We start from the raw sequence: 24,520 nt of genomic DNA, 5'->3' as shown, positions 1-24,520 counted from the left end.
TTTATCCCCATATGCAAAGGGCAATCAAGAAAGCCTTCGGTATTTAGAAATCGCAGTCATAACACCATGCGCCAGAAAAGCATCAGAACACCCCTTCAATTATCCGTGCAAATTATCCGTGGCTTCGCCCATTAGAGGGGAGCAGACTTCTCCTCTATGGATACACCGTCAGCATCATCTGCGCCCATCATTCGGTTCTAGAGATGGGATATATCCATACCGGGCTGCTGGGTCAGGAGCAGACCGAACCGCTTCTTGAGGGTGACACGGTGACTATCGGAAAAGCCAGGGTCAGCTGGGTATTCTTTCTAATGGCCCGTCCAAATTCCACTGGCCACATGAACCAAGAAGAACATACCGAGAGTACTTGTCATCGGGAGAGAAGCGAGCGGGGTGCGCGCTCTTGGTGACCTGTCCATCGAGGACCTATTTTTCATGAGTGTCTGAGTTCGGATTCGCATTTCGGGTTCAAATTACCTTCTTCAGAGTGTCTGTTCAAGATTGATTAGCAAAATCCAGCCATGTAGTCCGAATCAGATGAACTTACAAACCCGCTTTCCGTCGGGGCCAGTGATGTACTGTGCGGAGAGATTAGAGCTGGGAAGATACAGTCGTGCAGTTTCGCAACATACCATAAGATGCATTCTGGGGGCAATCGAGTCAGAACCGTACAGCTATCCAATAGATAATAGAAGTAACTTACTTGGATGGTTTTGAGGGCGGAAGCGACTGAAAATGTCTGGTATTGGATCTGAACTGGCGAGGCTGGTCTGGTCGTCTCCGGATTCGCGATGAGGTTTTTTTTTCTTCGGCAGAGTAGAGGCCACGTGACACACCGCCCGCTCCCCACTATTTATCCGCGCGAGTGAATTTTCTCTTTCTTGTCTTCCGCAACATTTCTCTCGACTTTCCTGTGGACGAGGATGATTTGAGACTTGGGATCGAGAATAATGATGATGAATCTCCAACCTCGAGCTCAAACATGCCAATTGTCTCGCTAATCTGCAACTGTATCTAACTATCTCGGCTCAGTTTCTGAGCACACCACTCCAGAAACCACATTTCTGGTAAGCATCAGCCGCTTTACCTTAAGTGGTGCAGCGGTGCTTGCAGTTGATCTCCGGTGATGATGAAAACTATACCCAAGCCGAGGCAATGGCACCTTGATTTCTTGCTGTTGTCGATGATGGGTGTATTTGACTACAACGGTATCTGAGGAGAATATCTCAACTGCATCGCTGTTTGCATTGTTCGTAATGAAGAGTGTCATGCTGACTCTTCCCTCCGCCGTAGACTTTTCCTCCTGCCCTTCATCGTATTGCGCCAGCTATGGTTCAGTAGGTATGGCTTCAAAGTCAGACTCTGTGCCTAGCCCTGCTCCGCAGGCGGCCGATGCTTCTGTGTCGGCCACCGACGCTCCTGCGAAGAATACTCCCTCCCCGGCTCGTCGTCAACGTCCCCAAAGACCCAATTACAGACACATTCATCGCTTCCCACTCCCTGTCTCGGTCTATCCTCTGCCTCCTCTCATTCCTCATAATCCGCTTTCCGTAGTCAGTGTGCTCCTGTCATATCTGACATATTTCATCTCGCCTCCTTCGCAAGAGATCTATCCCGCGTACTTTGACCAGGATACGTCCTCGGTCCATGTCACCGATGCGAAGGCGATCCGAGCACTGTGGGAGATGGGGTTCTTTGGGAAGGGAAGTTTGAGTCGAAGTGAACCGAACTGGCTGGAACAGGAAAAGAAAAGGCGAGGTCTGCTCGGCGGTCTCACCAGCGAAGAGGTTACACGCCAGCGGAGATCTGAGCGTCGCGAGCTCAAGCTAGAGAGAGCGAGGATGGAGAAGCTAGCCATCGAAGAGAGGCTCAAAGCAGAAGCCGCGGCGAGAGAGGCGGGTGACACATCCGTGAACGCGTCTTCCGTCTTACCAAGCGTCGGTGGCACTAACGGAGCGGCGCCTACGACAGAAAAGTATTCTCTGAGGAAAGCTCGAGAGGCCCGACAACTTGAGTCGCAGCGCTCGGTAAAACAGCAAGGCGAAAGCGAGGGGGCGGACTCTCCAGGGAAGAAATCTCCCAATGGGAAGACGGTCCGGTTCTCTCCAGTCGTACAGGCTAAAGAGTTCTCCTCTGATTCGACTTCTCTACTCTTGCCGGGCTCATCGGTAACCGAGCAGGGACCTCCCCAGGAACAGGCGTTGAAGAACGAAGAGCATCTTCAACTGTCCAATGAGGAGGCATTCTTCCTCGTGTATGGCCTTGGAGCGCTACAAATCTATGACCGCCAGACAAATAGTCCGTTCTCGTCCTCTTCTCTGTTGCAACTCTTTTGTCAACACTCATCCTACCCGCCTCGAGCGACCGCCGATTTGAAAACAGACGATACGTTCCTAGTTTCGTACGTGGTGTACCATCATTTTCGATCACTTGGATGGGTTGTGCGCTCCGGTGTGAAATTCGGAGTGGACTACCTGCTTTACAATCGTGGGCCCGTTTTCTCGCATGCCGAATTTGCTGTTGTGATCATTCCCTCGTATGACCATCCTTACTGGTCTGAAACTGAAGAGCGGATAGCCTACTGTGCCAGCAAACAGGCTCGCAGCTGGTGGTGGTTTCATTGCGTGAACCGTGTCCAGGCACAGGTGAGAAAGACCCTAGTGGTCTGTTACGTGGAGATCCCTCCTCCTACCATCGCGAATCCCGACGTCTCCAAGAGTGACATCGGCGCCTTGCTGGGTCACTATAAGGTCCGAGAGATGGCGATCAGGCGGTGGGTGCCGAATCGCACTCGCGCATAGGATATCTTGACTTTTATGTACTCTATTGGTTGTACGTGGCTTGGCTCCTGTATTTGTGACGAAGATGAGAAGGATTCAAAAAGCTATCTCGCTGTAACCTTATGTACAACTATTCTACCTACTGAGTGATGGACTTATTGGCCATCTACGAATGCAACCCCACTAATTCAGAGTTACACTACCACGTAAAACGATGTTATTGTTTGGTTGGAAGCATCATTGAGCGACCTAACTTACCGAAAGAACTACAAGTAGATGATGACTCCATACATGGTAGTATGGGTCTGGTGGCCTAACCGAATCCAGTAATATTAGTAAATCACGTGCATGACGCGTTTCGCGTTCTTGGTTTCATCCGATGAGGATCCTTTGGGGGAGGAATGACCGCACAGTAACCTCAATTTTGCCCGCAGTCTCAATCAAAGAAACGCCTGGTCGAGAGACCCTTCTTTCTTACTTGTATATGGGATGTAGGGTGGAAGAGAATCATGGAGACTCAAGAAGACAGCATTGACATTGCCCACCTGCAACGCGTCGCGTTGGGACTAGTAAGTATCAGCCTCGTCTGCGTTTCGACCAAGCTCACACCACATTTCTACCAGGAATCTGCACCCTCCCAGCCTTCCCTGGATGGTTCTAGGATAATTGACAATCTTTATTCTGACAGCGTCGAGGACAACCCCCAACAACAGCCATCATCGAGTGATTTTCCGTCGACGTCCATTGCGAAAGAAAATCCCCTCGAAACTCTGTCTACCCATCAACCACCGTCCTCCCGACCTCAATCTCCACAACAGCATGCTACCGGTGTGATCGACGTCAATCCCCGGTACTTTGAGCAAACAAAGACATACAATACTCCTGCACTTCGTTTGTCCGGGAAAATGAGCTCTGGAGAAACCGGCCCCTCGGACACCCAGGTCATCTCTCAATCGGTTTATGACGATCTGATCCGACAGAACAAAGAGATAACCAATTCCTGTCTCGAGAGTAACCTGGGGCAGCAGGATACCCTCGCAACACTTCATGAAGGCGATACTGGTCACATTGACTTGCTGGCTGGATTTGACAACGCGAACACCGATGCAGTAAACCCCGAGGACAACGAGAATGAAGACCAGAGTAGTCAGAAACTGGGAGAATCATCTCCCCTACACTACCAGCCAAACCTTTTCCCCGAGTCGCAGCGTTTTGTATCAAAGACTCCAGCAACTGCGGTGAAGCACACAAATATCGATAGCATCGCAGTGAAGACCCCTTCGACGGTTTCCCGGAACCCGTTGGCGACCGATGTCGATTCCAGCGGTATCATGGCTCTAAGCCAAGTCTTCAAAGCGACACAAGCTCCATCTTCACCGCTCGTCCACGGGCACAACGTCGATCCCTTGTCTGACAGGCCTTCTCCAAACCTGCCTATTCAAGGCCAACCTCTTGCCACGGCAATGTCTTCCCCGCTGAACAAACTTGCGGCAACCTTCCCGCAGGACTCGTCGGAGCCACATCTAAATTACATAACCATGAAGGAGTCACAAGCACAACGGGATAAAATTCTGCGGGAGAGGATGACCCGTTCTGCGGAGAACATCTACTCGGAAGACCAAAGTGATGGCGAGTTCGAAAAGGAACCCAGCTTTGTGGAGCGCGTGAGACGCCAAAGAATGATCAATGAAGAGGCTGCAGCACAGTTTGCCGCAATTTCTGCTCCTGCGCGACCCGAAAGTCGCCGTAGCCGTCACTCAGAGGCAACCTCGTCGCCAAAACGGATGGAGAGGCGAGATTGGGCCGATGGAGCTGGTGCTACACGTGGAGATGAACAGCAAGGCCCAGTAGCTCTTCTTCCTGGAACAACGAGTGAAGAAGAGACGGAACAGGAAGAAGAGACCTACCAGCCCGTTTCACGGTCTCAAGAGCTCAACGTATCTGCGGAAGAAGACAAGGAAAACTGTGACGAACAGTCAGCAACGCCTGTTGCCGCCGCAGCTGATGCTCATGGACGCCTGTCGCAAGTTCTTTCTGCCTCCGTCGACCCTCGGTCTCAGGTGCAGGGCTCTGACCGGGTGGAAATTGAAGAGATCGCAATGTCTTCACAGATATTGGTGGTAAAAGACTCTCAGCTGTCTCCCAGTCAAAATAAGAATGAGCACGAGGACAATGTCGAGACATGGGACCGTGATCAAACTCCCATCGCCGAGGATCAAGGAGATCCGTCTGCCACAGCTCTGCCAGAGTCACCATCACCGGCGAAACAATTACGTTTACGATCTACCCCTCCATCAACGTCTCACCGAAGCCGTGTCTCGTTTCAGCTGCAGGATGAAGACAGGGTGATGCGACCTAGGTCTGAATCCGCTAGCTCGCATGGCTCCTTTCAGGATCTCCCTGAAACCCAACGCGCTCGGGAGGGTAGCGTTACTTTCTCTAGCAATCCTGCCGTCCAAAGACTTACGGCATCCGACGAAAAGTCTTCGAAACTCGATGGCAAGGAAAAATCTTCTTCAATGCCCTCGCGTGTCGCTGAGACTCCAGTTCGTCGTCATACAACAAGCTCTGGAGAGGAAGTCCCTGGAACTAGTATCCCAGAGACAAGCCCGAATCGATTTCACAATCCTGAATGGGGTAACGACCTGAATGAAGAAGACATGGACCAAGAGGACGATGACCTGCCCCCTTATGCCCCTCATGATGGGCGGGTACACCAGCACCAGCCGATGGTGTCTCACAATTCCTCGCCCATGAAGCGCATATTGAATTCGAAGATCCTTTCCAGCCCCAGTGGACGTCAGCGCAGGGCCTTGACCGAGATCGCAGCAGATGCTTCTCCCCAAGTCGGACATGGTCTGTTCGATCTGGACTTCAATATTCTATCTGCCGAGGACCGCGAGTTTAATTCCGCAGTTGCAATGTCCCCGATTCCCCCAAGGAAACGGCGTCGCAGAAACGATGGACCGAACGTCTCTGCATCTGATCCAGTATTGCCCGTCACGCCTCGTTCAACTTCTCATCTACCTCCGCTGCCGGACCATGAACAGCTACAGGTGACGCAGCCTCAGAATGACAAGACGCCGGTCAGATCTCAGTCGCTTTTTGAGAAACGATCGAGATTTTCTAACCCAAGGCGATCTGTATGGGATGTGGAAGACTCACCACAGTTCAAACGCTCTCATAAGCGACATGTGCCTCGCCTTTCTCGGCCACGTTCTCACGAGCCGACAACTCAGCCGAAAAGACCTCGAGGAAGGCCACGCTTGAAACCAGTTCAATCACCAGTTAAACCGATTGTAGAAGTGGTTATCAGGAGCAGCCAAATTGATAGTGAATCGGAAGAACCCCAGGGTTCTGCTATCCAAGAGGAGCCAACAAGCTATCTTGCTGATTATACGCCAGTCCGAGCAGCCTCCGTCCCCGATGACGGGGTCCAGATTGCAGCAAACCAAGTTCTGGCCCCATGGACTGGAATGAAACGAGCATACTATCCTGCAACATGCTTTGGGCAACCTTTTGGCACGCAGCCGTCCCGTTACCTAGTCAAATTTGTGGATAGCGCCCCCGTCGAAGTGTCCATTAACTCTGTGAAGAAATTGGAATTGCGGATCGGCGACGCCGTCAAGGTGGATATGCCAAATGTTCCAAAGGTTACGCACATTATCAAAGGCTTTGAGGACAGGCTCAGTCCTGAAGATATTGCCAAGGGGGCCTCTATGGGAATGGCTCCAATGACCGATGTATACGGCTATTCCACACTCGTATTGGGCCCGAAGCAACCCAAGAGCCTCCCTAATGGCGGTATCGTGGGACCAGAGAGCGTGGTGAGGGTTCCCATCTCTCAGATATACATGGACACGAACATGTATAATCGTCTGAAGGACCGAGACTACACGTTTAACGCTCCAAATACCCAGAATACCCAGTCAGAAAGTAGAGTCCAAACGCCTTCTGACAGAAACACCACACCTGCATCTCCGAGCACCCGGCTATCTCGCAGTGTCCGCTACTCGAGTGGATTATTTGCCGGAATGGTGTTTGCAGTCTCTTTTGGTGAAAATGATGGTGCAAAGTCACGCATCGTGCAGATGATCCAGGACAATGATGGACGCGTCTTGCATGATGGCTTCAACGAACTTTTCGACCTCCCGGCGAATGCGCCCCAGGCTACTCCGACTAAGTCGTCCGCTCTGGGAGACAATGGATCCAACGGCCAGTTCCGTCTCTCTGGCGGTGCAGAAAATGTGGGCTTTGCTTGTTTAATTGCGGACAGGCATTCCCGACGGCCCAAATATATGCAGGCATTAGCCTTGAATCTACCTTGTCTCTCCGATCGTTGGATAGAAGACTGCGTGGCCCAAGGCAGAGTGGTGGATTGGGAGATGTACCTGCTTCCAGCAGGCGAGTCGTCATACCTCAATGGCGCGACGAAGTCCCGGATTCTCCCTCCATACCCCGCCAACAAGGCTCATCTACCGGACACTATCGCCGCTCGCCCGAACCTGCTGAAGGGACAGTCCGTTCTGATTGTCATGGGCCGTAGCAAGGCCGACGAGGAGAAAAGGAAAGCCTATCTTTTCTTAACCTATGCCCTAGGGGCTGCACGAGTCGAGCGGGTCTCTGATATCAAGACCGTGCGGGCCATTCTGGAACAGCAACCGAGAACAGGCTCTGCAAGATGGGACTGGATCTACGTGGATAACGACGAAAAAGCTTCTGCCATCTCTGGTCTTCTGGGACCCGGCTCTCAGAAAGCCCAGCCTGCCCATCATGCTCGGAAACGGAAGAGAGGCGAGTTGGCCGACTCCTCTCGAAGCAGTGATCTTGGATCCGGGCCCAATGTCAGGATAGTGGGCAATGAATTTGTGTGCCAGAGCTTAATTTTGGGCAAACTGGTTGACTAGTGATGGTTGTTTGTCGCGTCTTGCTGCTCTGGAGTTCAATTGGCATGGTTTTGTATGAGTTGGAAAACGGCGTGCCCTTCAAAATTACGAAATATACCCCTGGATTTATGTCTTCCTCTTATTAGTTTCCAATTTTTTTTAACGCTGTTTGGTTATGCTACAGCAATGTTCAAATGGTTGATGATCGAAAGAGGAATGGATGTAGTAGAAATAGACATCTTGCTATAGTACAATAAAAACACCTTGAAGCCCGTTATTGTGCATCAATCAAAATACATGAAGGGATATGATAATGCAAGAGAATACATTTAGCGACCACCCTTGGCCTTCTTCGACGCCTTCTTCTTGTTCTTGAGACTCTTCATCTGGGCAGCCCGCTCAGCACGGGCCTGTCTCTTTCTCCACGCCAACCAACGGTTCCTGCGGTTGTACGACTTGGCCGAGATGCCAGCCTTCTCCGCCGCGCGACCAATCTGCCAGTTCGCCTCACGGTACATGTATCCCGGACGCAGCTGGGCGCCGGTTCCAGCGTTAGCCGCCTCCACACTCGAGACTGTGACACCGTTCTCCACATCCGCAACCAGATCCGATTGCGCCGCAGTCTCAGGTTCCTCCGGGGTACGAGGCACCGCGACGTGGTTCAGCTTGCGGCGGGTTGGGGCATTGCGCGGCGTGGGGAGCTTGCCGTCCTTCTCGAAGACGACGCCGATGTACTTGCGATCCGGGTGGCGCTCGGGGTCGAGGTAGTATCGCACGTAGCCGGCCTCGGCGGCGTAGATGGTGTGGTCGCGGCCCATAGCGCAGTTCTCGCCGGGGAACCATTTCGTCCCGCGTTGCCGGAAGATGATGCAGCCCGGCACGACGTATTCGCCGCCGGCACGTTTGGCGCCCAACCGCTTACCGGCGGGATCCCGCGAGTGTCGGTTTGCGGTACCCTGGGAGGCGTGTGAGGCGTGTCGGACCTGCGATAGAGGGAGGAGAGGGTGCGAGAAGGGCGTTGTCCGTGCGGAGAGAGTGCGCGGGATTATCGACGGCGTGGAGGATAGCGGACGGGCGATGGGTTGTGTGGAGCGTAGGGTTGGCACAATGGCCCGTTCTAGCGCCCGGAAGGGCGCCAGGAGTCTGGGTTGTAACATTGTTGGACGGGTAGGTTCGTGTGCCGCGGCGAGGATGAGGTTCGTCTTGTTGCTTGTTCGGACTTGAGGGAACTTTTTTCGGGGGCTTGGCGTGGTCGGGTCACGTGGGTTGGAGCGAGTTGGCTTCATCGAGGACTATAACCTCCCTCTCGACCACCAGATCTTCGCGTCTTCTCCAGACAACCCGCATACTGCCTAGCTATATTAATAATCGCGGTTTTGCGATTCTGCAGTCTCTCTGTTCCAGTACGCGCGCAGATTATTTCATCACAGATGATCTCCTGGATCCGAACTCTCGGGGCATTGCTCCTGCTGGCCTCCGTGGCCCAAGCCCAATTCCAGTTCTTTGAGCATATGTTTGGCAACGGTGGACATCAGCAGCAAAGGTCGCAGAACGTCCCTAGTGACAGTGCACGCTACCAGAGCATGTGGGACTCTGGTAAGTATCTTCGACCCTACCGATCATGAAGTATACGTTGTTTGGTCATGACTGACTTTTGCAACTATTGCACGATACAGCGCAATGCGACAAATACCTCTGTCCTGGAACCCTTGCATGTGTTCATTTCCCGCATCACTGCCCCTGTCCACACCCCGATGTCGAAGAGAAAGTCGAGCTTGGTGAAGGAAGCGCCGTCTGCGTTTCGCGGGGAGGATACCGCCAAGGTGAAGCGTCGCGAAAGATCGAACTGGCGCGTAAGGGACTTCTGTGATTGGTACTTGGCTCGCTTTTCCCCAAGTGATTGGGGAGTGTGGGATTGTATAGGTTTATGCCGGTGTTGGTTATGAAGCGTTGCATTCTCTGGTCTGTACGGTTTACATACGACGGAATTCAAGTCAAATCGCATTTTGCACTCAGGCCCTGCATTAAATAGCCGGTAGCAATTACCATAAGAATGTACACCATTGTCGGCTTGCTGCCACTGAAGCATAGCGTTCGTGGTGTTTGTGTTTTATAGCTCTTTTCTGGTTGCTTCCAGGCGCTTATCTCCGCTTAACCCCGCCATTACTTCGTCATAATTTCTGCCACCGCGAATCTTCCATCTCCATCTTTCACGACAACTTGCGCCCAGTCGGCTTCATCATGTTGGCAAGGCTGCGAATATTGCCTGCACGGGCTCTCCAAGCCCCCGGTCGTGCCCTTTCAAGCTCGTTCACCAGAGGACGAGCTACAGCGCCTCGTGGTCCGCGGAATTCGATCCGGAGGCCAGAGCCCATACGGAAACCGGCAGCGTCATCGCAACAACCCGATGCAAATACACAAGCGCAACCCATCGATTCTCCGAATCCGAACTACGACCCTTCCCATAATACCCTTCTCTCCCCAGTTCATATCCCAGAGGACCCCCATGGTGTTCTCAAAGGAACCCATCCAGCCACGGGCATATTGGCGAACTCGGGTTTGGTGGTTCAGCGACAGCTGGAACTCATGAATGTCATGATGTGAGTTGTCTTGCCCCCGTACCAGAACAAAACAGCGTTCTCGAGCTAATCCTCTTTGCAGTGGCTTTGAACAAGCCAACAAGTACGTGATAATGGACGCGAATGGCAATCATATCGGCTACATGGCGGAGCAAGAGAGAGGTATGGGCAATATGATGGCTCGCCAGTGGCTCCGGACACATCGGAGTTTTGTGACACATGTGTTTGATAGGCATGAAAATGAGGTGCTCAGGGTGAGTTTCTCTGCCCCGGTCATTTCCTGGCCACGCCTTGTCTAACTGCGTTCCCAGTTCCATCGTCCGTTTTCCTGGATTAACTCGAGGATTCGGGTATACGACCCTCTCGCAGTTACACAGAACACGTATTCCGCCACAAATGGACTTCAGGCCGCCTCGACTGGCTCTCTGGTTCAGGCTACGGGGGATTCACACACCCGTGTATCATCCCTAGGTCTTGGTGACATGCGTGTGATTGGAGAAGCGCAGCAACAGTGGGCACCACTACGAAGGAAATACAACCTATTCACATATCACCATTCGCCAAATGCTGCCACCGATATGGGTGCTCAGAAGTTGCCTCTTGCACAGTCCGGACTGAGTAGCGCGCAGCAGATGCAGTTGACTCAAGCCCAAGGCAGCGGTCAGGGTGTGGGAGAGTACAACCAATTTGCCTACGTCGACGAACCATTCCTGTCCTGGGACTTCTCTCTTCGCTCAGCAGACAGCCAGCTGATTGGGTCGGTGAATCGAAACTTTGCTGGATTTGCTCGCGAATTCTTCACAGATACTGGCGTTTATGCCCTGCGCATGGACTCTGCCGCTCTCAGCCCCGATCAGGCGCCTACCCAAACCAGCACCGTCACTGGTATGACGCTTGACCAGCGTGCAGTCATGCTGGCGACTGCCGTAAGTATTGATTTTGATTACTTCAGTCGCCACAGCGGCGCCGGGGGATTCGGATTCATGCCTATTTGGATTCCCGGTGTTGGGAGCGAGGCAGCTGCGGGTGGCGCGGCTGCTGGTGGCGCAGCTGCCGGAGAAGCTGGAGCAGTAGGAGAAGCAGCTGCAGGCACCCTCGGTAGAGCTGGAGCAGCAGGAGGCATGGCCGAGGGTGCAGCTGCTGGTGCAGCGGGTGCTGGGGCGATCGCTGGGTACGATGCGCTGTCCCGAGGTATGACGGGAGAACAGCATCAACAACAATCTCAAGTTCCTGACCAGACAACGCCACCGATGGATCGACAATCGTCAGTGTCTGGACAAACAGGCCCATATGGAAATGTTTGGGGTGAGGGGCCTGAAGACCCGTGGGTGCACACTGAAGAAGACCCTTGGGCTGCGGAAGACCCCGGCGAAGAGGATGGAGATGATTACGACTGGTTCTAGGAGATTTCTGACCTTTAGCTCAGGAGAATTGTACTTTACCACATCTTGTATAATAGATACTAAATAGATATCCAGGTTTGGCGTGGTTACTGTTTTATTGAATGTTGTGCAGGATATACTCTGTAGATGCTTTGGTACACCGAAATAGGAAATTTGTTCTGCCTGAGGCACGCGACACGTGCAGTGGCAACTTCAACTCAACTTCAACATGCTCAACTTCCGGGATTTCCTCGTTTCCTTCAATACCTCTCGACAACTACTAAACCCTTGCGTTCTTCATCGTCCGATTTCCTCATCCACCGTCCATCCATACATTCCCAGACACAATTGATCGCTTCCCGGCGTACGGAACAGAAGCCTGACTATCCGTGCCCCGCCCTCTCCGCAATCGGTCGTATCGGTCTCTCTCCAATTGACAAAGACCGCCGCCACAATCAGTGCCCTGAACATCATACTTTTTCCTGCCGAGTAAATCCTGTTGCATATTTCCGAGTGACCGCATTCATACTCGCCATGTCTTCGGTCGCGCAAAAACGTCTCTTCCACGAGTACAAGAACCTCTCCACCAACCCACCCGACGGCATCACGGCTGGTCCCGTCACGGAAGATGACATGTTCCATTGGGAGGCCCTGATCCAGGGCCCTGAAGGCACACCATTTGAAGGAGGCGTCTTTGCCGCCGAACTGAAGTTCCCCAAGGATTATCCGCTGAGCCCGCCTACGATGAAGTTTGTTGGCGGTGGAGTCTGGCACCCGAACGGTATGCATTTGGCCAAATCTGTGCGCAGTATTTGTGCCCGGTTGAGCTGACTCGAGTCTAGTTTATCCCAACGGAACCGTCTGTATCTCTATCCTCCATCCTCCTGGCGACGACCCCAACCACTACGAGCACGCCTCCGAGCGCTGGTCGCCCATTCAGAGCGTCGAGAAAATCCTCATCTCCGTCATGAGCATGCTTGCAGAGCCCAATGACGAGAGCCCCGCCAATGTCGAGGCCGCGAAGATGTGGCGTGAGCGGAGACAGGAGTATGAGCGGAAGGTGCGCGACGAGGTCCGAAAGGGACTGGGTCTGTAGAGCGCAGCATGGGTGCGAATAAGGGGAGGGTTATCTGACTCAATATATATTTCCTTCTTCTCTCAAAACCTTGGTCGCCGGCGTGTGGCATAACTTGGTATGGATACATATATGCATTGGTTTACCGGCTGGTACAGGCGTTAGTGATGCATTTCGAAAGATCACTGGGTGACACATCTTTGCTTTTTGTTCTAGTGGTCATTGTTAAAGAATTCATAGAGCACCATACGCTTCGGACATCCATAAATCATAGTCATGGGTTATCGTGAACATGGTTCAGCACCGCCATCTACAATCCGGCCATTTGTTGATCGATCCACCTTTCAATTCCACCTTCTCGATTGTACAGCGTCTCGATCTCCGCCTTCAGATTAAGCATCAGCATCACCTGCAGCTCCGCACGCCATTCCAGTTCAGGACCGTCATCTGCCCACACCGGGTTGTTTGATAGCATTGAAACGGCCTTTTTCCTGTCCCGGGGCGTCAAGCTACCCAGAGCATCATCACCCAGTGGATCTGCATCAGCAACCACATCTGATGTGCGAAGTCCCAGCCAGCGTATACAGGGAATGTTCAACCTCGCGTTTTCGCCCGCATGAGCCATGGATCCGTATTTGTATGTTGACATAATTGCCATGCCATCGGGATCGCTATCGACCAAGATATAGATCCTGGGAGGTTTAGGCAACCTTATACGGCTGTCAGACATTGCACGGACAAAAGCTCTGGTATTGAGATCCGGGTATCCTTTTCCCTTTGCGAGTGTTGGCTATTGTCCCGTGGATATTCACGTTAACGTTTCGGACTTACGGTTATTAGTATGCCTTTTCCTGCCGCTGACTGGATATGAAAGATGCTTCCTGTAAGTCGGCGAAAGACAGCCTAGGTCGGTTAGCGCAATGATATACAAGTATGCAGTTGTGCAGACTATCGCCGCACCTCCTTTTCGATGATCAAGATCCATTCCGCGTTGGAAACATCGAACCCCTCGGTATCTTGCATCCTTGGGATAAGGGACTCCTGGTCTAGCTGGTTATTTGATCAACTTGTTATAAACACAGGCTCGGATGAACCTTTACTGATCTCCCGCCGTCGAGTGCGTTGTGAGGCGGCATAGTTGTTGGTCGGTAACACCCTGCGACCAACCCTTTAGCAGCTGCGTCCTATTCAATTCCGACCTTGATTAATAAAGCCATGTCGCAGAACCAGAACAGGAGTATCGGCGAAAGATGTACCACGTTCAATGCCGCCCTATCCACCCCTATGGTGTGAGCAAAGTCGTCCACAATTGCGTCGACAACCTTCTGAGTCCCAAAGCACGCAGGATCGCTGTAGTAGATATCCCTATTAAAGATTAGAAACCAGCACGTCGGATGACTTAAGTAAGACTTCCGGCGCACCTTTTCGATACTGTTATACCCGAATGGACTGCCTCTGCAATAGCAGCTAAGACCCTCATGGACACAGCTAGAGATGGTTATCATCACGGCGAGAGGCTCAGTATGAACTGACTGACTGTATTTCCATGCTTCGTGGGCATCTTTCCCGGGCCAGGTATACGTTATCTGGGAGGTTGTTTCGACGGCTTCGAGGGCTCGCGTGTTGGGGTTGATGAAGAAGGTCGCCTTTTGGTACCTTCGTCGGAAGGTTATAGATGGTCGCCCGTCAGGGGATGATAGTTCGGCGACTGTTGCTGCGAGGGTCTCGCTCAGGTATCCTTGCACCCTCCTGTGACTTTCACTTTCCGGCGCCATGAGGGCTAGATGTTAATGGATGTGTGGACAAAGGTGTGTGTGGGAGGGTCTCTCTGGAAGTATATAATTTGGTCCTGCTTACTCTCCACTTCTCAAGCACCAACGCCATCCTAAGTATACTGTCTATTAACAAGAATTCCTCCATTACCATGTACACTTCTCCCCACTACCATAACCAACTAGATAGTTAATCATTGCATCTCTGCTCACTGTCACATGCAACAGACCGATTTAGTCCTGAAAATCCAGGCACCGACCCCCTGATGAGTCAGCACGCAGATCACCATCCCCGGATTTTGTCCAGCAAGGACGAACCTCTGGAACTCTCGCCTGTATTCTTCCCTGCACTCGCGACTGACGGACCGTGCTGTTCTACCGTCCGCCCCAATTGCGTTGCGCCATTCTGTCGGTGTGTTTCAAACATGGCTGGCGACCACATTGGTCCGTGGAGGACGGCCGCGCAAGGCCACCTAACAGTCGATGCGAACGGAGACGCCAAAACAGACTATTCTCGCTGGCGATTACTTGATGATCGTGGCCGCCAGACATGGCACTATCTAGAGTCCGACGAAGAGAACGAAAAATGGCCCCAGTCCGTGGCTGATAAGTATTTCTTGGGTCTTCCCACGGTATAGAACCCCTTCCTTCTCGACATGTATTAATCTAGCAATTGCGGTTGCCTAGTTCCCCTGTGCTCTTCTAACTTCTTAATAGGGACTCCCAGAGCTTCCAGCTCCGAAGACCCCTCTCCAAAGTGCAGAGAACGGACTGGAATTCTTCTCCAAGCTGCAGCTTCCACCGGGAAATTGGGCCTGCGAATATGGCGGTCCCATGTTCTTGCTTCCGGGGCTTGCCATTACTTACTACGTGACCAACACCCCGATTCCCCCGGAGTATGCGACTGAGATCAAGAGGTATCTTTTTGCGCGTCAGCACCCGGAAGATGGCGGCTGGGGTCTTCATATCGAGGCCCATAGCTCCGTCTTTGGTACATGCATGAACTACGTCACTCTTCGGTTGGTCGGCGTGAGTGAGGACGATCCCCGCATGATCAAGGCCCGTGGACTGTTGCACAAGTTTGGCGGTGCCTTGTACGGACCTCACTGGGCGAAGTTCTGGCTCTCTGTTCTCGGCGTTATGGATTGGGACTGCGTCAACCCCGTCCCCCCGGAAATCTGGTGAGTTATGTCATGTGTTAGTTCCGCGGATGTTGACTAACCGATGCTCAGGCTTCTTCCAGACTGGGTTCCCTTTGCTCCTTGGAGGTGGTGGATCCACATGCGTCAGGTGTTTTTGCCCATGTCGTACCTGTGGTCCAAAAAGTTTACCCATCCCCTGGACCCGCTCACCAAGCAGCTCCGACAGGAACTGTACACTCAACCTTATGATTCGATTGACTTTAGGAGCCATCGCAATTCGATCCACGAAGCCGACAATTACTATCCGAAGACCTGGCTTCTCAACGCCATCAACTCCCTTTTAGTAAACGTCTGGAATCCATACCTGCGTTTACCTGTGGTGGTGCGCCGCGCCGAAGCCTGGACGTGGGAGCTAATCCGGATGGAAGATGAAAACACTGACTATGCTGGTCTTGGTCCAGTGAGCAACCCGATGAACATGATCGCCTGCTATGTTCACGACGGACCGGACAGCTACTCCGTTCGCCGCCACCGTGAGCGTCTGAACGACTATATGTGGATGAAGAATGAGGGTATGTTGATGAACGGTACCAATGGTGTCCAGGTCTGGGATACTGCGTTCATCACCCAATCTATTGTGGTCGCGGGCTTTGCGGACGACCCGAAATGGCGTCCGATGCTTACCAAGGCGCTGGAATTTCTTGAGGACCACCAGATGCGCGAGAATGTACCCGACCAGGAAAAGTGCTACCGTCAGCACCGAAAGGGTGCGTGGCCCTTCAGCACCAAGACCCAAGGCTACACAGTCAGTGATTGCACAGCCGAAGGATTGCGGTCTACCATTCAATTGCAAGACATGCACAACTTCCCGAGGTTGCTCTCCGCAGAGCGGCTCAAGGATAGCGTGGATTGCCTGCTGCTTATGCAGAATCCGTCTGGTGGATTCACCGAGTACGAAACTACCCGGGGCTCCCCGAAGATTGAATGGCTCAACGCGGCAGAAGTGTTTGGTGGAATCATGATCGGCTATGACTATCCCGAGTGCACGACTGCCTCTGTGACCGCCCTGTCACTCTTTAGCAAGTACTACCCAGATTACCGTGCTGATGAGATCCGGGCGGCGCAAGAAAAGGCCGTGAGGTATATCAAGCGGGTGCAGAGACCCGACGGCAGCTGGTACGGATCATGGGGCATTTGCTTTACGTACGCCGCCATGTTTGCACTGGAGAGTCTGGCGAGCATTGGGGAAACCTACCAGACTAGCGATTACTCTCGTCGCGGGTGTGAATTCCTCCTCTCCAAGCAGAAGGAGGACGGCGGATGGGGTGAGTCCTACCTCAGCAGCGAGCGGCATGTATATGTGCAGCATGAGATGTCTCAAGTCGTCCAGACTGCGTGGGCGTGTCTTGCCCTGATGGAGGCGGGATATCCTCACAAGGAACCCCTCCGCAAGGCCATGAAGTTGATGATGTCCCGGCAACAAGCCAATGGCGAGTGGTTGCAGGAGGCTATTGAGGGAGTCTTTAACCAGTCTTGGTGAGTGCACGTACATCTGCGTCCATTACAATGTTGAGCTAACGAGAGTCTAGCATGATTTCATACCCTAATTACAAGCTCTATTGGCCGATTCGCGCTCTGGGGCTTTACAGCAAGAAGTTTGGCAACGAAGAGTTATTTTAAGGGCTTCTTCGCGGACATGTGGGAATCATGGAACCATGTACATTAATGAACTGTTTTAATAATTAATATCATAAAATGATGTAGACTCATACGAGCTCTCGACGAAGTTTTGAGGTGCGGACATTGTATACCTCGGAGAGCCTACCAAGCAAGCTTCATTCGCGCTGAATGATCACTTTCAATTGCGTCCCAGCATGCGAGATACACACTATAATGTTGCTGTCTACGTATAATAAAGGGCGTTGTATTATCCATTTAATTGAGGGAGTATCAAGGTAGGCTGCTAAGCTGCTGATAGTTATGGATGCACATAGAAATGGCTGACATAATCCCTTCCCCGCAGCTCCAAACAGAAAGCAATCGAAGCTTCATTTCTTTGACCCGCAAAACAACGCACTTGTCTGCTGTGTTGGACCCAGGACTCTGTCTCTAAATCCATCTAGTGTCCCCGACTACCTCCAGTCTCCGAATCCACTACAAACGAAGCCAACCCAGCCTTCTTCCAAGCGGGAACGCACTGCGGAGTCAACTTCCTCCAGCTGCGACAGCTAGGAAGCTCAGCAACATGGACTCAGCATCCCAGGGCGACAAGGCCCTCTCCAGCTCCGATTACCCCAGTGCAATCAAATATTTTACCCAGGCTCTCGTCGAACACCCCCGCGCCCCGTCCTACTACATCAAGCGATCGACCGCATACTCGCGCCTCAAGCCCGCCGACGGCGGCCCGAACCCCACCGCTGCCCTCCGCGATGCTGAAATCGCCCTGACCCTTGCGCGCGAACGCGGCAAGCGCGAACTCATCCTCTCGGCCCAGCTCCGGCGCGGCGTTGCGCTCTACCAGCTCCAGCAGTACGGCGATGCGGCCTTTGTGTTCGCGACGATCCAAGAGAAGGTCGCAAAGGAAGCAGGTGCGGCGCCGGAAGATAAATCGGAGAAGGTGAAGGATGCTATGTCGGCTTCGCGCACGTCCAAGAATGGGTTCCAGCAGGAGCTGCCGATTTGGGAGCTCAAGGTCAAGAGCATGTTGAAGAAGCTGCCGGAGGGGGATGAGAAGGCGGCTGTCACGGTTGCGGAGTACCCGACTGGTGTCCGTGTGCCGACTGAGGCGGAGATCAAGAAGCAGCTGGAGGGGCTGAAGTCGGGAAAGATTGCGGATGCGGAGAGCTCGGCGGAGGAGAAGCTGAAGGGTTCGTCTGCAGGTCAGAATGGGAAGACCGAGTCTGCGCCCGTGGCTTCGGCGGCGACTCCTGCTTCTGCTCCGGCGGTAGAGAAGGTCCGGCATGAGTGGTACCAGTCTAATGACTCTGTTGTTGTGACGCTGTACGTCAAGGGGGTTGCTAAGGATAAGGTGGACGTGGATCTCAAGAGTGACTCGGTATGTGCTTTGGCTCCAGGATACTTGGTTGTCGGGATTATGCGCTAACTGACATGAATTTACAGGTGTCCCTTCAGTTTCCTCTGCCTTCCGGAGCTGACTATGACTTTACTCTGGACCCTCTCTTTGCATCAATCGACACATCCTCGTCAAAGGTGTCGGTCATGTCCACGAAGATCGAGATTGTCCTCCGCAAACAGACCGCGGGACAGAAATGGAGCTCGTTGGAAAGTACGTCTTCGGACGTCAAACTAGCGGACAGATCGGCTGCCGTTGCCTCGGCCCCTTCGACCGGAACAGCACCTGCGTATCCGTCGTCATCTCGGACCGGAGCCAAGGACTGGGACAAGGTTGCGTCGACGCTTACAAAGAAGAAGTCCAAAGACAAGAAGCCCAAGGAGAAGGACCAGGCCAAAGCAGATGGCTCCGGAGAGGAGTCGGATGGAGCGGACTCGGTCGATTCTGACTACGGCGGCGGTGACCCGGTCGATGCCTTCTTCAAGAAGCTCTACGCCAATGCTGACCCTGATACCCGTCGCGCAATGGTCAAGAGCTACGTTGAGAGCCAGGGCACTTCTTTGAGCACTAACTGGAATGAGGTCAGCCAGGGAAAGGTGGAGGCTCGACCCCCCAGCAGCGATTGAGTGGTTGCTTAGCAATTGGTTGGTCCTATGTGTTTCCCATGGTTTGCTTTGTTGTCTTCTTTTCGATTATGCAAAAGCGTCAAGGAGTTACTGGTCACGTCGCTTCGAGCAGGTGTTGTCGGCTACATTCTATCATGACAGGCGTATCTAGTGGGTTGATCTAGTAGTCTTTTGCACGCATTGTAGCCAGGTTGAAAGTCAATTCATCTTTTAATGAGCTAAGGCCGGAAACATCGAATGTAGCTAGTATATACATCAAAAACTGAGATCAAGGCTTTTCTGTCGTAAACATCTAGACGTCCTCTCCAATCTAAGAACGGAATCTCACCCTCTTACTGTCTCCTGGCTCCCCTCTTCGTCCATGTAGATGTTATCTTGGTACATGAAAAACTGAACAAAAATACACATATCAAGGAAAAGGGTCCCAAAGCTTCCAATCAACCAAGAAAGATTGACGAGAATATACCGGCCGTAGATCGCCGCGGCCTCCCCTGGGCGACAGTGGCCAGCACGGTCGCCCCGACACACCGGAGAGAAAGCCAGGATAGAAAGTACATACGTCAGGTTGCCGATGCAGGCGAACAGGAAGAAAAGCAGCGAGACTCCCTCGGTGGACTTGCGCCGATAGTTGAGGAGGATCTGCGGGAGGCGGGAGCCGAGATAGAGCACCGCGCAGAGATAGCCGAACACCTGGCCCAGGGTATCGAACGCCAGAGTGTCGTCCGTTGGCTCCTTGTTCTTCGACGAGCCTGGAGTGAAGTACCAGCCAAGCACGCCGGCGGCGCAGACGAGAGCGACAGCGCAGGCGTTGAAGAGGAGGCTCTGCAGGGCCGAGATGCTCCGTGCGGCGCGTGTTTCCTTGGGCGAAGGAGGCTCGATGAAGGGCGTTGCGGGGGAAAGATGCGTGCCGTCGATGTGGGTGTGGAGGATGTCGCGGAACGACGTCGCGCTGTGTCTTCTCTGCTGGTGATGGGGGATTGGGTGCTGGTGGTGGTCGTGGCCGTTTGTCTGGTACGATTGGCCGTTTGTTTCTGACGGGAGGAGATAGCTCCGCTCGGTGGGCTTTCGCGTCGCCGCGGTAGACCCTCCCTCGAGGTTGTCTTCTGCTTCTTCTGGGGCACGCGACTCCGGAGGAGACGGCTCGTCTCGCAGTGTGAAGCCGCGGTAGTAGAAGCACTGCGCGAGCAGGACAATGTCCGCTAGCGTGTAGTACACGGCTAGGATGATCATTGTCGGAAGCACGCCCTGCAGGACTGCACCGAGGATGTTGAATACATCGCCTGCTAGCCAGACGACAAGGAAGAGAAGCGAGAGGCCATCTGCCGAGCTGCGACGGAAGTTCTCTATGATCTGGGGAGAGAAGACAACCACCCAACAGGCGATGGATATGGAGCTATGACATGTTAGCCTCTCGTTTTCGCGATAAAAAAAGAAAAAAAAAATAAATCAATGGCCAGTGTCCTGCACAGTACTCACCCACAAATGCCACTCAAGGCATCCAAGTCTAGATTGCCCATTGGAGACGGAAACATGGCCAAGGCCCGTAGATAGGTGCAATTGGGAGAATCCCAACTGCGACTCCCCGGAATTTTTCTAGGCAAGAATCCCCCACACAATGATGGCGCGAAACGAGTGATGTGACTAAGTTCTAAGTTCTACCGATGACGTTTTGCAAGACTTTATCGAGTCACGTGTGGGTCCATCTATATCCGGGGAAGTTTGCGATCGCCAGAGAACACGATGAAGTCACTATTGGGGATACATTCGAGGGGGAATGACGCTGTTTGGAAGCTTTAGTCGTCATTTTGTCTTTCTACATAGAAGAGAAATAGTCGAATCCATTGTAGCACGCTGTGTGCAGCTATGAGACATCGTCATGTGATTTATGCATATTAGTCAGACATCAGTATGCATCATCCATATCTCCATCGGAGCTCTCCATGAACTGAACCTCGACAACATCCACGCTGTATCTACATCCCACACTCCCGGTACACCTCCTTGTTAATTTCCCCTCTCTTCCTCAATATAACACATCAGCAATGAGTTTTCAATGACGGCCCCGTCCATCCGCATCCCGTTTACTGGCCCGTTGCCTGCGCCGATTATCGTGCCTCCGTCCGCTCGCACGGTCTCAGGAGCAATCGATGCTCTCCTGTCCTTCCTGACATCTCCCCCCTCTCCCTACCTTCGAGGGGTGGACGTGGGCAGAAATGCGCAGACGGTCGTGTTGACTGGTGCTGGGATCTCGGTAGCATCGGGGTTGTCTGACTATCGCGGCGAGAACGGTACTTATGTCACAAACAAGACTTACCGGCCAATTTATTTCCATGAATTCGTGAAGCGGCATGACTTTCGCAAGCGATATTGGGCTCGAAGCTTCGTCGGCTGGCCAGGTTTGGTGAAGGCGAAGCCAAATCTGACACACTGGGCTATTCGGGATCTCGGTGCCAAAGGCTATATCAGTTCGGTGGTGACCCAGAATGTCGACTCCTTCCATTCTATCGCCCATCCGGATCTCACAACCTTGGAACTGCACGGTTATCTGCGATCCGTTGTCTGTCTGAGCTGTCGGAATCAGTTCCCTCGTGAGGAATTCCAGCAGTCACTGGAACGACTAAATCCAGCATGGGCCGAATTCTTAGCGAGGATGGTTGAGTCCGGGGCGCTTGATACCGATCATCCGGAGGTGCAACGGCAGAAGGGCTTGAAGCTAAACCCCGATGGCGATGTGGATCTAGCTGAGGCGCCATACTCTACATTTAGATATCCGTCTTGTCCGACTTGTCTAGAAAAGCCCCCTCGACTGCAAGACGGCACCCCGACCCGGGTCGAGGTTGAGAGTGACGGAGCCTGGCTACCTAGCTCTACCGCTGGTGTTTTGAAACCGGCAGTGGTTATGTTCGGGGAGAATATTGATCCCCGTGTAAAAGTGGCCGCCGAGGAGGCCATTGACGATGCTGGGAGATTACTGGTGATTGGCAGTAGTCTTGCTACATATTCTGCATGGAGGCTGGTCGAACGGGCCCACAAGAGAGGCATGCCGATAGGCATTATCAACATTGGAGGAGTGCGCAACGAGTCAGCACTCTTTGGATCGGCACACGATGATCCCGTCGCCGCATCTCATATCCGGTGCAGCTTGCATTCCGAGTCGGTTCTCCCACCCGTGGTATCGCAGCTTCCAGAACTTACCCGGTTGTAATGTATGAGGAGTAACCCTGTGTATAAGTGGCTTACTTATGTATAAGCGCCATGACTGTTCGGCGCTTGGCTGGTGCTCTAGAAATAGATCATAGCGGCGTACTCATGATAGAAAGCTCGAGGTCATATCTGAACAGGATATTATCACCGCCCACATCGCAGAAAAGATGAATCTACAATATTTATAGAATGGTGGACAATAGTTTTGTAGTAGGATTGGGGTCTAGACGCGCTGTGGATCTGGCCGGGACGGACCAAAGTGGTGGTCGTTGGACGGAAGGGAAGGATCTCCGGCGCGGGGCTCTTCCACTGCTTAAGTTGCTGCGACACCCCGATCATGGACAGTCGCAACTTGAAAACATCGCATCCTCCCCCTTCAACCTATCACGACATCGTCTCCAGTCTGGTCTCGCCCAAGTCCTTTCTGTTCCACTCTCAGCGTCCCAAGCCTTCATCCTCTCGACCCTCGACCTCTCGCAGGAGCCCTTCGTCCACCGCTTCCCGCACGATGGACAAGGCACAGCAGCCCAGTTCTTTCCAGCAGCTGGAGAAGGTGTGTCTTGTTCTGATATTGATCCCAATCATCTGGAACAACAGTCTAACCATTCGATTTGGATATTTTAGCTTGGAGAAGGAACATATGCTACCGTACGTCAAGTCTTCCGGAGCCTTGATGCCTGTCCCAGTCCGCCCTGAACGCGGATAGTCAACTCTTTAAGTATCAATCCAGCTGATCTAGATAACCACAGGTGTTCAAAGGTCGAAACCGCCAGACAGGAGAGTTGGTCGCCCTGAAAGAAATCCACCTGGACTCCGAAGAAGGCACCCCGTCCACTGCGATTCGCGAGATTTCGTTGATGAAGGAACTCAAACATGAGAGTATTGTGTCACTCTACGATGTCATCCACACGGAAAACAAGTTGATGCTTGTCTTCGAATACATGGATAAGGATCTGAAGAAATACATGGATACCCGCGGCGATCGAGGACAGCTGGACCAGGCCACGATCAAATCCTTTATGCACCAACTGCTCAAAGGCATCGCCTTCTGCCATGAGAACCGAGTCCTGCATCGCGATCTCAAACCGCAGAACTTGCTGATCAACAAGAAGGGACAATTGAAACTGGGTGACTTTGGACTGGCGCGGGCGTTTGGCATCCCTGTCAACACCTTCTCCAACGAAGTGGTCACCTTGTGGTACCGCGCTCCTGATGTCCTCCTGGGCAGTCGCACGTACAACACTAGTATTGATATCTGGTCTGCCGGCTGTATCATGGCGGAGCTCTACACCGGACGTCCTCTGTTCCCTGGAACGACGAACGAGGACCAACTCCAAAAGATCTTTCGGCTGATGGGCACGCCGTCGGAGCGTTCGTGGCCCGGAATCTCTCAACTCCCCGAGTACAAGCCGAACTTCCACGTGTATGCGACGACGGATCTGGGTCTCATCCTTCCCCAGATCGACCCTCTGGGTCTCGACCTGCTGAACCGGATGCTCCAGCTCCGTCCGGAAATGCGGATCAGCGCGCATGATGCTCTGCAACATCCCTGGTTCCATGATCTCCCCCAGTTGCAGGCACAACTGCAGCAGCAGCAACAGCATCAACAGCAGCAACAGATGGCCGGCGCGTATGGGGGGATGGTACCACCCCAACAGGCCTATTAGTGTGCGTCCAATCAGAACGACTGGGCGACATCGTGGCTTGGAGTTGCTTTTATTAACACTCTGTTGATGGCTGTCCATCAATCTTTCTTTGTTCTGCCCATCTTTGGTGTGACATTTTCTTTCTTGCTATTTTGAGCACGGTTTCTTTCTTTTCGTCTGCCTCATCCCTTGTTGTTATGCCGATATGAAGCAAGGTGGGTTTAGAACTGGAGGGAGCGCGGCGTTATACCCGAAATATGGATATCGAGACGATTGTGATTTGGATGCTGTTTATTTGCACTGCATGTGTTTTCGGTTGAATCTTGAAGCAAATAAAGTCCTTAGAGTTGCCTCG

General features: G+C 52.8%; 10 protein-coding genes across 10 annotated transcripts; 8 read left to right on the top strand and 2 right to left on the bottom strand.

Annotated features, from left to right (window-relative positions):
- Positions 1-1,343: 1,343 nt before the first annotated feature.
- Positions 1,344-7,687, top strand: ATEG_08010 (uncharacterized protein; the record flags this gene model as incomplete). Its single annotated transcript, XM_001216631.1, has 4 exons — positions 1,344-2,773; positions 2,973-3,007; positions 3,057-3,077; positions 3,276-7,687. 4 exons carry the CDS (start codon positions 1,344-1,346, stop codon positions 7,685-7,687), a joined length of 5,898 nt encoding a protein of 1,965 aa, XP_001216631.1.
- Positions 7,688-7,995: 308 nt separating this feature from the next.
- On the bottom strand, positions 7,996-8,823 carry ATEG_08009 (mitochondrial 54S ribosomal protein bL27m; the record flags this gene model as incomplete). Its single annotated transcript, XM_001216630.1, has 1 exon — positions 7,996-8,823. One exon carries the CDS (start codon positions 8,821-8,823, stop codon positions 7,996-7,998), a length of 828 nt encoding a protein of 275 aa, XP_001216630.1.
- A 273-nt stretch (positions 8,824-9,096) lies between these two features.
- lcl2 lies at positions 9,097-9,536 on the top strand (the record flags this gene model as incomplete). The annotated part of the gene is made up of 2 exons (XM_001216629.1): positions 9,097-9,262; positions 9,343-9,536. The coding sequence occupies 2 exons, from the start codon at positions 9,097-9,099 to the stop codon at positions 9,534-9,536; spliced, it is 360 nt and encodes a 119-aa protein (XP_001216629.1).
- A 371-nt stretch (positions 9,537-9,907) lies between these two features.
- Positions 9,908-11,648, top strand: ATEG_08007 (scramblase family protein; the record flags this gene model as incomplete). Its single annotated transcript, XM_001216628.1, has 3 exons — positions 9,908-10,266; positions 10,328-10,499; positions 10,557-11,648. 3 exons carry the CDS (start codon positions 9,908-9,910, stop codon positions 11,646-11,648), a joined length of 1,623 nt encoding a protein of 540 aa, XP_001216628.1.
- Positions 11,649-12,161: 513 nt separating this feature from the next.
- ATEG_08006 (E2 ubiquitin-conjugating protein UBC7) lies at positions 12,162-12,723 on the top strand (the record flags this gene model as incomplete). The annotated part of the gene is made up of 2 exons (XM_001216627.1): positions 12,162-12,408; positions 12,470-12,723. The coding sequence occupies 2 exons, from the start codon at positions 12,162-12,164 to the stop codon at positions 12,721-12,723; spliced, it is 501 nt and encodes a 166-aa protein (XP_001216627.1).
- Positions 12,724-14,899: 2,176 nt separating this feature from the next.
- On the top strand, positions 14,900-17,296 carry ATEG_08005 (terpene cyclase/mutase family protein; the record flags this gene model as incomplete). Its single annotated transcript, XM_001216626.1, has 4 exons — positions 14,900-15,106; positions 15,192-15,655; positions 15,707-17,152; positions 17,206-17,296. The coding sequence occupies 4 exons, from the start codon at positions 14,900-14,902 to the stop codon at positions 17,294-17,296; spliced, it is 2,208 nt and encodes a 735-aa protein (XP_001216626.1).
- A 565-nt stretch (positions 17,297-17,861) lies between these two features.
- On the top strand, positions 17,862-19,315 carry ATEG_08004 (co-chaperone SGT1; the record flags this gene model as incomplete). Its single annotated transcript, XM_001216625.1, has 2 exons — positions 17,862-18,671; positions 18,737-19,315. The coding sequence occupies 2 exons, from the start codon at positions 17,862-17,864 to the stop codon at positions 19,313-19,315; spliced, it is 1,389 nt and encodes a 462-aa protein (XP_001216625.1).
- Positions 19,316-19,639: 324 nt separating this feature from the next.
- ATEG_08003 (PQ-loop repeat-containing protein) lies at positions 19,640-20,847 on the bottom strand (the record flags this gene model as incomplete). The annotated part of the gene is made up of 2 exons (XM_001216624.1): positions 19,640-20,708; positions 20,792-20,847. 2 exons carry the CDS (start codon positions 20,845-20,847, stop codon positions 19,640-19,642), a joined length of 1,125 nt encoding a protein of 374 aa, XP_001216624.1.
- A 521-nt stretch (positions 20,848-21,368) lies between these two features.
- Positions 21,369-22,520, top strand: ATEG_08002 (putative SIR2 family histone deacetylase; the record flags this gene model as incomplete). Its single annotated transcript, XM_001216623.1, has 1 exon — positions 21,369-22,520. The coding sequence occupies one exon, from the start codon at positions 21,369-21,371 to the stop codon at positions 22,518-22,520; it is 1,152 nt and encodes a 383-aa protein (XP_001216623.1).
- A 336-nt stretch (positions 22,521-22,856) lies between these two features.
- On the top strand, positions 22,857-24,186 carry ATEG_08001 (cyclin-dependent serine/threonine-protein kinase phoA; the record flags this gene model as incomplete). Its single annotated transcript, XM_001216622.1, has 3 exons — positions 22,857-23,072; positions 23,144-23,167; positions 23,269-24,186. The coding sequence occupies 3 exons, from the start codon at positions 22,857-22,859 to the stop codon at positions 24,184-24,186; spliced, it is 1,158 nt and encodes a 385-aa protein (XP_001216622.1).
- Between the last annotated feature and the right edge of the window lie 334 nt (positions 24,187-24,520).

This window comes from Aspergillus terreus, genomic scaffold (genome assembly GCF_000149615.1).
Source record: "Aspergillus terreus NIH2624 scaffold_12 genomic scaffold, whole genome shotgun sequence".
Classification (NCBI taxonomy): domain Eukaryota; kingdom Fungi; phylum Ascomycota; class Eurotiomycetes; order Eurotiales; family Aspergillaceae; genus Aspergillus; species Aspergillus terreus.
This window is presented reverse-complemented; position numbering and strand designations above follow the sequence as displayed.